We start from the raw sequence: 12291 nt of genomic DNA, 5'->3' as shown, positions 1-12291 counted from the left end.
GTTCAGAATAATAGACAACATATAATTCAGAAACAGCTTAACAGCCATCAGACACTCCTTTACATTAGTCAGTGCTGTAAAGTGCTGTACTGCATATTATTTATGCTTTGTGATGTAATATATAATTACATTCATATATAAATGACTTTCTCTCTTTTTTTCTGTTGTTTTGTTTTCCCACAATAGCTGCATCCTTCATGAGACACAGTGCATCAGCTTTTGGATTTGCCGTAAGTATAATCTTCAGTGGTAATGAACTACATTTTATTTTTAGGCAAAAGTTTCTGGAAATGTGTGCATTTGTTTTTGCTTAATGTTCAGTTGTCAAGCTATGTGTAAATATTATTTAAATGGTGTCCGTGCGAAGCATGTCCTAACACCTAATGTAGGATATGAGAGATGGTTGCTAATGACACTGGAAAAAAAATACAACAAGCTGCTTAACAGGATATTTTTATGATCCAGGTTTTTTTGATTTATTACATTCACATTCATTACATTCTCGTGCACAAGGCAGCTGTGGGAGGGTTTCATTAGACTAAATGTATCACTGGACCTAAGTTTGTGACAGTGAGATGATTTAATGAGCATTATTTCTGTAGCACTGATGAATCACTGTTGTTTTTCAGTTTGACGCGACGTTAGATGTTCTTTCCTCCATTATAGTGCTTTGGCGCTATAGCAACGCTGCAGCAGTGCACTCTGCCCATAGAGAATACATGTAAGTAAACAAAAGCCAAGCTGTCTGTGGTATGTAGGGCACTGCATAGTACAAAAAAAACCTGCAGCAAAACACTAAAAAGGATGAATAATGCTTCCTCTGTGACCAACACTAAAAAAACAAAACATTCCAAGCATTTTAAAATGTAAGTCAACATTTCACTGTCAGTGCTATTCTTAGTAAAGCTAGTGCATTTGGAATTGTGGTGGAGCATAGTAGAAAACAGAATCGACTAGATCATACCAGCATTCAGTGCAACATGTTTTAAGTCTGAACATGTTCGATTTATCAGGTTTGTTGAGTGATCTGCCATGTTTCAGTTTTTTACCTTGACTGTCTCAATTGGAGATGTATTATGTTGATAAAGGCCGGTGCTGCTGGTTTCATCCTCAGTCTGTGGGGCCTTGTGAATCTCATTCTCTGTTCGGTGTGTCAGAAAGGGAGATTTATGGTGCAATACTAGAGAAGAATTGCAGGTCTCTGTAGGTGTACCGGTGGCCGCTTGTCATACAGAGAATCTGAATGTGTATTGTGGGCACTTTGGGTTGTGGGTTTCTGCAGGTTTACTATAAAAAAAACGAAGCATTTGTAAATCATTTGAGACCAGTGTTTCCCAGGTGCACCTTTGTGAAACTGTCAGTGTTACTGCTTCAACCTTGAATCAACATCAGCTACAAAAAATATATAGTATAGAAGAGGTATAATAATATATACACTACCATTAAAATGTTTGTTTTTAATGAAGTCTCTTATGCTTACCAATGCTGCATTTATTTGTACAAAAATAGATTAAAACCATGGTCAGACTTTAGTTTAGGGACCAGTTCTCACTATTAACTAGTTGCTTATTAGCCTGCCTATTATTGACATATTGGCTGTTTATTAGTACTTATAAAGCACATATTCTGCATGATTATATTCTACATTCCGAATCCCAAACTTAACAACAACCTTACTATCTATTAATGAGCAGTAATTAGGAGTTTATTGAGGCAAAAGTTGTAGTTCATAGCTAGTTAATAGTAAGAATTGGACCTTAAAATACAGTGTGACCAAAACAGTGCTATTGTAAAATAGTATTACAATTTAAAATGATTGTTATTTGAATATGTTTCAAAATGTAGTTTATGTCTGTGCTAACAAATCAGATTTTTTTTTGCATCATTACTCCAGTCTTCAGTGTCACATGATCCTGATTTGGTGTTCAAGAAACATTTCAGTTATTATTATTAATGTTGAGAAAGTTTATACAGTGTTGTGTTTTTTTCAGGATTCTTTGATGAATAGAAAGCTCAAAAGAACAGCACTTATTTGAAATGCAAATCTTTTGTAACTTTATAAATGTATTTACTGTCACTTTTTATTAATTTAATGCATCTTTGCTGAATATTAATATCTTTAAAACAAATCTTACTGACCCCAAACATGTGAACGATAAAGTAACTCAAATCATATAAACTCAAAACATAGAAACGAATTCAAGATTTGATTAAATGTAGTATTTTGTTTTTTGGTTTTCTCCATCAACAGAGCATGTGTGATCCTGGGAGTGATTTTCATCTTGTCTTCTATGTGTATTTTGGGGAAGGCCATCCATGATCTGGCAACCAAACTTCTTCCTGAAGTGGTGAGTTCAATGGCAGTGTGTCATATTTATCATTTTAAGATGAATGTTCCTACACTGAATATAATAGATGGTGAGTTTGACAAATAGATGGAATACAAGCATCTTCACACCTTAAAAAAAATCAAATGATAAATTGTTAACTTATTATGTTTACATTATTTGACCCTTAAAAATGACTTTAGGTTACCTGACAAACTCTTTCTACACTGCAGTATTTCATCTCACAGTCAGTTGTGGATTTTAACAGCAGTCACAGCTAACAACAATGTGTTCACTTTTATCCGTTAATTAATCAAAGACTGGCACTACTCCAAAGAACTGCAGGATAATCATTTCAGATGTGGTGATTAATGGTATTGCGATTTTAATCTCTCTCTGTTTTCATCTTTTTTACACCGCTGATAAATCTCCGAGCACTGATACATCCCTACTCTAACATTACTGAACATCATTTTTATTATCCTCTACCAACAAAATGTTAACTGATATCCAAGTCTGGAGACTTGCAGTTATCGGTGCATCACGAAATACTCTCTCTGTTTATGCTGAGTGAGGAAACATGTAAGGAGGGGAGAAGGAATAATAGAGAGAAAAAATGGCTATACTCAGAATAAATAAAAAGATTAATGACAACCAACAATATATTTTTCTATTTGTTTGCTATTGACAGCCTAAAGGCACTTCTCTAATCAAAGAAAATCTAAATGTAAATCAGTGTTTCCACTCAGTGTTTATTTTTCTGGCTGGGAAATAGCAGTTCACACCCTTTTCATCTTCCCAGACTATAAAATGCTAATGAGCACGAGGAACCGACAGTAATCTGGAGTCACACATAGATGCCGCTGACAGGAATAATAGGTGTCAGGGGTCTGTTATGATTCATTCCAGCAGCACAGCAGGAGGGTCAAGATTGATTTTTTATCACTCTCCTCTGCGGTTTATTTGATGAATTTCTAATGTGCAGAAAATTATATTAAATAAGTCTTTTTTTAGACAAAAAATGTTGCCAAGATCTTAGTAGTAAATAAAATCTGGAGTGGAATGCGTGACTTGCACCAAAGATTGTTATTGTTAACTAAAACTAAAACTGTTAAAAATGTTTTGGTTAATTTAAATGAAGCTAAAATATAATACTTTATAAGTATCAGATGAAAAACTTTAATGAGAAATATTGCTTTGGCAACTAACTGAAATAAAGTTAAACATACTAAATTTACTAAAACTGAAATAAAGTCAATTAAAGCTAAATAAAAGTATTTAAAAATTACAAAGTACATGCAATTAATAAAACTGAAATGAAAACGAAAACTGAAAATGTAAAAATAAACACTAATTAAAAAATTCACAAATGCTACAGTATCATTAGCATATAAATAATATTGAAATAACACTGGCTGCACTGAATATACTAATTTACTAACAAACTTTTTGCAATATATATATAATTTGGCACATTTTTTAATTCTTAACTAAATGGATACATCTATGTAAATGCACATATAATGATAGATGATTTATATCGAAATTTTCCACTTTATACTGACATCTAAGTGTGTGTGTATCGAGTCATCACTCGAAAAGTCACTAGTGAATGTCACCTCTTCCTTGAAAGGCTGATCTGATGTAAATATTTACTGTCATCACAGACAGTTTAATTTATTCATATGTGACCCTGGACCACAAAACCAGTCTTAAGTCACTGGGGTGTATTTTTAGCAATAGCCAAAAAAAACATTGTATGGGTCAAGATTATCCATTTTTCTTTTATGCCAAAAATCATTAGGATATTAAGTAAAGATCATGTTCCATGAGGATATTTTGTAAATTTCCTACTGTAAATATATCAAAACTTAATTTTTGATTAGTAATATGCATTGCTAAGAACTTCATGTGGACAAATTTTAAGGTGATTTTCTCAGTATTTTGATTTTTTTGCACCCTCAGATTCCAGATTTTTAAATAGTTGTATCTCGACCAAATATTGTCCTATCATAACAAACCATACTTCAATGGAAAGCTTATTTATTCAGCTTTCAGATTTGTATAAATCTCAATTTCAAAAAATTGACACTTAAAGGGATACTCCATCCCAAAATTAAAATTTTGTCATTAATCACTTACCACCATGTCGTTCCAAACCCGTAAAAGCTTTGTTCGTCTTCGGAACACAATTTAAGATATTTTGGATGAAAACTGGGAGGCTTGTGACTGTCCCATTGACTGCCAAGTAAATTACACTGTCAAGGTCCAGAAAAGTATGAAAAGCATCGTCAGAATAGACCATCTGCCATCAGTGATTCAACCGTAACAATATGAAGTGATGAGAATACTTTTTGTACACGAAGAAAACAGTTCCTCTCCTCTGTCTCTCTCCAAATCAGCGTAGCGCCATTTTGGCAATTCTGAGCTGTACGCAGATGGCGTACGCTCTTCTGTGTCAGCTGCGCTGCGCTGCGCTGATGTGCTGTTTGCTTTCAAACCAAAGCATAAATACACGTAAAAAACGTATCCTTGTGGCGCGGCTGACACAGAAGAGCGTACGCTGCTTGCGTACTAGTCAGATTTGTCAAAATGGCGCTATGCTGATTTGGAGAGACACAGAGGAGAGGAATTGTTGAATAAAGTGGTTATTTTTGTTTTCTTCGTGTACAAAAAGTATTCTCGTCGCTTCATAACATTATGGTTGAATCACTGTTGGCAGATGAACTATTCTGACGATGCTTTTCATACTTTCCTGGACCTTGACACTGTTATTTATTTGGAAGTCTATGGGACAGTCTCAAGCCTCCCTGTTTTCATCCAAAATATCTTAAATTGTGTTCTGAAGACGAACGAAGCTTTTACGGGTTTGGAACGACATGGGGGTAAGTGATTAATGACAAAATTTTCATTTTGTGGTGGAGTAACCCTTTAAGACTGGTTTTGTGGTCCAGGGTCACATATGTTCTTTCAAGCCTTGTTTAGCCCCATAAGTGCTAATGAAACATCACAGCAGCAGCTTTAATGATGGATTTGTGCTGGCCGGAAGCCATTGGTTCTGTCGGCCCTCTCCTGTTGCATTAGGATGGATGATTCGGAAATGGGCTTCTACCTTCTTTAATGTGCTTTTTTCATTCTATCAGCCTGCAGTTCCACATTCATTAGACCTGGACTCTTAATGTCAGCCTTCACTGGCAAATGGCCATCACTCTGAATCTCTAAGGTGGCCTTATAGAAAACTGTGTGGTCCAATTCATCCAAATTGGCAGTCTCAACTAGCCAGTCTACAGCTTCAAAGATGAAAGACTGAATTTAAACACATTCTTTGTCTCTTATCTGTTCCTCGGAGATGAAGGTCTCTGAACAAACTGTCTTATTAGAAATGCTTCTGGATGTCGTGTGGGTGGAAAGCAAACATTCTTAGTTTGGAGAGAAAAGAGGATAAGCAGAAGAGACAAAAACAGCTGTAGTTCCTATGATGCACCTGAAAATGTCATTTATGCAGTTTTATTATTTATAATAGCTATTTTTGTACCTTTTGTTTTCCTTCTTTGGTGTTTTGTTTGGAGATCTTCACTTAATGTTTTCATGTGTCTTTTGTTGTGCATCTTGTCATGTCTTTTTATAGTGACGTTTTTGTGATCAGTTTCACTGACCATGTATAGTTTTTGTCCATATTTCTGATACAGACATGTTAATTTTTCACAGCTATTAGAATAGTTCTGTTAACTGTATTTAAAGCCATCCTGTTTGTTGTGTAAATCAGTTTTTGTGAGTCTTATATCTAGTCTAGTCTAATCCTCTTATCATGCTTTTTTGATTCCTTATTAAATATTAAGTTTGATACTTTTCGCTTATGCTTAAAATGAACTGCACTTCATCTCTCTATCGCCTCTAGAGCTGACAATACATAAATGAATGACCGACAGATATTGTTATATTGTTATACTTTTATCCCTCTTTTACTTCCACAAGAGTTCAGGCTTTAATATCTCCATATTGGTATTGCCTATGCCCCCCTCCCAATGTAAGATTCAACCATATGGACCCTGCATCATTTCTACTGTGAACAATTCTGTTTCTGTCTGTTACTGTCTGTCTCTCTGCCAGGATGACTTCCTGTTCAGCGTTTCTATCGTCAGTGGCCTCTTGTGTGTCATTCTTGCTGTTGCCAAGTTCATGCTGGGAAGGATTTTGACCAGCAGAGCCCTAATCACTGATGGTATGACACACACACTCACACACACACACACACACACACACACACACACACACACACACACACACACACACACACACACACACACACACACACACACACACACACACACACACACACACACACACACACACACACACACACACATCATGAGCACGTACCATGTCACTGTTTCTCATTCAGTTCATATTATTAGCTCACAACATCATGGTTCCACCTGCCTCTGTGTCTATGAATAGGTTACAGTTTTTTACAATTGCAAGCACCAATTTTTCATTTTGTCTGTCATTTTTTCAAAACTCTTCACATAGTGAGCACAACAGCAATCTATGTGGGCTTAACTGTGGATCATTTTTTATTCCTTTGGCCCCACATGCATTCTATGACTACATCTTTTAAATTACATCAAATCTCTTCTCATTTAGAGACAACCAAATGCCTATGTATCTACAGGCCAGTTTGCACATTTAAATGATATGTTCAAAACTGTTAAACTTAAGTTCAAAATCTAAAATAATACAGGTAGCAATTTGCTACATTTCTACAGTAATACCATATTGAAATACATTCTAAATCTATACAAATGAAATCCTGTCGAAACTATTAGATAAAACTGAACACTTACACAGCAGGTATTAGTCTTTCAGTTTCAATTTGCTGGTGTTACAGGCTTGATTAGAGATGTATGAAGTGTTTTGGTATTTTAGTGCATTCTGAATGTGAAATGAACTGCTGTGCCAAGATGAAAGTTGGTTGGGAGAACTGATTTAAAAAAGAGACAAAGTATTGAGAAATGTTTCCTATAGGGTCATTCCATGTTAAATCAACCAAATTTCAAAAACTTCCCCGGCTCAAATTTTTCATTTTGCTAATATTTTTTCTGAAGAAAGTTAATTTTACACAGAAATTGGTAGGTCTGTTAGTAAAACCTTGTTTAGCAATATTTGTTGCATTATGTGTCAATGGTGACCATTCAAAAAGGTGGAAATAGCACTTTTCAAGTTTTTTCTCCAAAGTTTGCATGCCTGTAACTCAAGAAGTATTAAAAATAGGGTGACCAGATTTCTCATGGTTCAATACATGATATACGAATGTCACGATATGAGAAATTTTATTTCATGATATCTAAATTATATATATATATATATATATATATATATATATATATATATATATATATATACACACACACACACACACACACACACACACATAGTTAATTACATTTTTTTAATATTAAATAAACTCATTTTTCCAATACAGTAGGTTTAACGTATACATTTAACATCTTTTGTTGTTTGATTAACATTAATGAGACAGACAGGTATTTAATTAGGCTGCTGTCCCTTTAAGACTGTAATAATGTAAGAATGTAATATACTGACACATATTCAGTTTTCACCCACCTGATTACGTTCACTAATTTTCAAGCTTTATTTCAACGAATGACAATAATTAGTTAACAGTAAAAACACTGCTTTTTATAAAACTTAAATGAAGGTGTCATGAAGATGAAATTCATAGCAACACATAAAATGTAATTGCTCTTTATTCATTTATTTTTCTGAGGCTTTAATTCTATGGTTGGAGGCATCATGGGATTTTCCATCCTCATCAGTGCTGAGGTGTTTAGACATCATCCCACCATCTGGTACCTGGACGGAACCACTGGAGTCCTGATTGGACTCATCATTCTAGCTTATGGGGTCAAGTAAGTGTATTCACTGAGAACATACTGATAGTTTCTGTCATTCACACTATAATGTCTCTAATGTGAATCTTTCCATTCTTCATTTCTCCTGCAGGCTATTGATCGACATGGTGCCACGAGTAAGACAAACTAGAAACTATGAGCGCTTTGAGTAACACTGGTTCAGAAGAACAAAAAAGGCATCATATGGATCCAGTTATCCCTCTCGGCTCCTGCTGCTCTCTCCCCTCGCACGATTCCCAAATACATCCAGGAATAAAGTCTGCTGGCAGCCAATTCAGCATCATGTATTGTAGAATCACCACTGACCAGCTCCAGATGTCCTCTTTCACTAAGCACAACATTTAAGAGAAGGAAGGAGGAAGAAGAATGAGCTGGTCAGTGGATCGGTGTCTCTCCTGGCACTCAAGATATTATCCTGAATGGAGTCACTGGTTTTAAATAGAGATCAGGATTTATTGGTCACATCCATGAAATACTATTATGCCACATTTTATGTTTTTGTTTCTTAAATTATGGAGGAAGACATTGATTTATACTATATTATACTCTTTGTTTAATGAAAAATCATGTGAATGTGTATGTGAAACCTACAGAGCCCTGCATATGACATGCAAGAAAAAATAAATAAATTGTGCGCATGATTTACTAATTCGTTCCCTCAATATACTAAAACGTGCACACGATTACTATTGCATTCCGTCGGTTTGCTAAATCGTGCGCACGATTTAGCAAATCGAGGGAACGAAATAGTAAATCGTGTGCACAATTTATAAATCGAGTGAATGAAATAGTAAATCGAGGGAATGCAATAGTAATCATGTGCACGTTTTAGTACATTGAGGGAACGAATTAGTAAATTGTGCGCACGGTTTAGCCTACTATTTTTTCCTGCATGCCATCTGCGGGGCTCCGTAGAAACCACACAACTATAATTCATTTTAGGTCAGTTTTAGAGATCATCTTTCTGTTAGATCATATCGTCCCACCCAGAATGATTTAATTATATAGTATGTTTATTTATTAATGTATAATATTGTATATATCCTCTCAGAGCTAGAGACCAGCATCGTTTCCAGTGTAGAGGTGATACTCATTTAAAATGAAGAAAGCACACAGAAATGTCCTGAATTAGTCACAACTATACTACAGGTTAAAGACCACAGTTCAGGGTCAGTAAGATAATTATATGAAATATCGATATTGGAAAAATAGCTGCAATGTTAACAGGAAAGGCCCATCATGCATCAGTGATCTGTCATAGACAGTGAGTCCTTGTGAGTCAATAGTCAAAATGACTAACCAGCACAGAAAGCAGCTTGAACTTCCTGACCGTTGAACCATAAGCATCTAGCACCACAACCAGGAAAAAATACAAAAACTGAAATAATCCTAAAACTATGTACTCTTGTCTTTTACTACTTTAATTTTTTCGCTTGTACTGCATACTGTGCAATTCAATGCAAAATATCTTTATTCATGTTTTTAGTTGCACTGTTGTATTTTTTTTATAACAATCGATTAATCTGACCTTTGCTGTGCGATGATCTGCTGTGTTTAACCGCTGATTCTGTGGCATGCATTGCTGTGTCTGTTTGCCACTTGCTATTGAATTTAACAGATATACTTTTCGTGCCAAGACAGAATGAGATTAGAATGGCCTGAAGTATCGTCTGATGTAGAAATTATTGATTTGGGCTCCAGCAGACAGAATGAATGATTGGTGTATTATGAAGGGTTTGTGAGGCAGGGCAGCTTATTCCACAATGGAGCGCAAATCATTGGAAAAACAAAGCACATTTTAGTTTCTTACCGCACTAACAAAACTAATCTAAAGTATAATGGGGTTTTCACTTTTCATTTGTTTTGCCACAAAGATTGAAGCATAAATCCAAATGTTTGTAATTTCTGACCAACAAATCTACACTGACTGCTGTTCAAAAGTTTTTGGGTCAGTAAGATTATTTTTTTCTTTTTCTGGAAAAACAATAATTTCACCAGGATGCTGTAAATTGATTAAAAAAAAAAACAGATTTTTATTTCAAATAAATGCTATTTCTTTGAACTTTCTATACATCAAGGGATCCTGAAAAAAATCACAGTTTACATAAAAATGTTAGCAGAGCACCTATTTTCAACAATGATAATAACAAATGCTTTTCAAGCAGCAAATCAGCATATTAGAATGATTTTTGAAGGATCATGTGACACTGAAGACTGGGGTAATGACTGCTGAAAATTCAGCTTTGCCATCACAATAAATTACATTTTTAAATAGAAAACAGTTCTTTAAATCGGTAATAATTCACACTATTAGTATTTCTACAAAATCTTACCGATCTCAACCTTGTGAACCGTAGTGCATTTTAAAATTCATTTATTTTATTCATATATAAAACACACCAGTGACAATAAAAATGCACATACATTTTTTATTATTTATTCACACATTTTACATGAGTTGCTTCCTAAGCATGAAGATGATTTTCAAATCTAATGCTTTTGTCACTGACCATCCCAAGTATAATTAACTCTAATTCCTGTTACAGATAAACAGTGTGTTTCCTACGCAAATGAGCTTCAGTGGAAGTGTCTCACAAGCACAATGTCACACAAAGGGTTTCTGGTTCCTCTTTTTACATCATCGATATTGAACATCAGCAATCATATTTTCCTCAATTTTAAACATAACTTATTTTTGCTTCTGTGTCTCATAATTGGGACATGAATGTAACTGAATGTAAAAGACTGCGATCAGTTTACAGCTTATCTACTGCACACTGATTTATGTATCCCATCGATATTACCAGACAATCACGAGTCAACCAATAACTGCAGCACAGACTCCCAAAGCCTTTTGTCTGCTGCTCAGTGTGATCTCATCTGAATAGGGAAACTTTAAAGCAGGACATTTTATATTTATGTTCTTTTACATCACAACAAAGTTGTTTTTATTTATTATTGATTTGTACTCAAGTGATTGCGTGTTTGTGCCGTAATGCAATAGCGTCATTCCATATACGTATACAGTGGAAGTCCTTGCGTTATACCTTCAATATTTCTTCAAATTCAGTGTTCCATTTATAAACTGTACTGACTAGACTGTATATGTGTGTGTAGACTGCCCATGGTAATGTGCCGAATTAATGCTGTAGTATATTTACAAAATTTGGTATTGATTACTTATAATATTCATATGTCAGGTCACAGCTGCCAGATAGGCAGTTGCTTTATTCGTTCATTTTCATCAGGCATATTGTGCTAGTTTTGTAAATTTACGCATGTGTTAGGCTGTAATGTACCATCAGCTGACACGTAGGAGAACAGCGTTGTCTGTTCATAGACTTCAGTGGCTGCAGTTGCTTATCCATAAAGATCATCAGGGTCACACAAATGTTACATTTGCTTAGTTTAGGTTGTGATGACTATAAATCAGCCTATATTCCAAAGACAAACTGACAGCTGGACCCTGTATTATTTGGCTCAGGCCTGAAGTCTGTACTTATGCTGTAGTTTAGTCTTAAGCAATAGCCTAGGCCTACTCACTGCTACGCTTTGCATGAAAACAACCACTTACCCACAAAATGCTGCACAAACACACACTGATACACACATGCACAGCACAAGAAAATACATACACAACACATTTCTAATGTCTGGCACATAGACGAGAGGTTCTGAATGTACATTTATTTCAATAGTAATACTGATCTATATTTCTGTAGAACATGTGAAATATGGCTTGACCTGAAGGTTGTACAAAAATAAAATCTCCTTAAAAAACACTGCTTGATTATGTCTAATTGTCCATAGTTTGGATTGTGTACAATAGTGTGCTATACTTATTTTAAAGGCCTATTATTTTTTGAGTCAGTTTGCCATATTTGTTGTGACATTACTCAGTATACTGTAACAGCTGTACAGGCTATGTTAATGAATATCTGAGTGAATACAATTTAATCTGTTAGACATGTATTATGGAGTATAAACATGTTTAGGTTACAACACGTGGTTACAAAAACTAAATCTAAATT

The 12291-nt window shown here is 34.9% G+C and overlaps 1 protein-coding gene across 1 annotated transcript in view; it reads left to right on the top strand.

Moving 5' to 3' along the window:
• The window catches only part of LOC109097082 (transmembrane protein 163-like), a 31877-nt gene extending 22909 nt beyond the window's left edge, over positions 1–8968 (top strand). Inside the window, exons 3-8 of the mRNA XM_042731273.1 lie at positions 187–230; positions 630–721; positions 2252–2348; positions 6438–6549; positions 8116–8257; positions 8352–8968. Of these exons, the coding sequence (XP_042587207.1) occupies positions 187–230; positions 630–721; positions 2252–2348; positions 6438–6549; positions 8116–8257; positions 8352–8412 (548 nt within the window). The 3' untranslated portion in view covers positions 8413–8968. The remainder of the gene's footprint in view (positions 1–186; positions 231–629; positions 722–2251; positions 2349–6437; positions 6550–8115; positions 8258–8351) is intronic.
• Positions 8969–12291: the final 3323 nt, after the last annotated feature.

Source organism: Cyprinus carpio, chromosome B9 (assembly GCF_018340385.1).
Source record: "Cyprinus carpio isolate SPL01 chromosome B9, ASM1834038v1, whole genome shotgun sequence".
Lineage (NCBI taxonomy): Eukaryota > Metazoa > Chordata > Actinopteri > Cypriniformes > Cyprinidae > Cyprinus > Cyprinus carpio.
The sequence above is the reverse complement of the archived record's forward strand: the minus strand, read 5'-3'. Positions and strand labels throughout refer to the sequence as shown.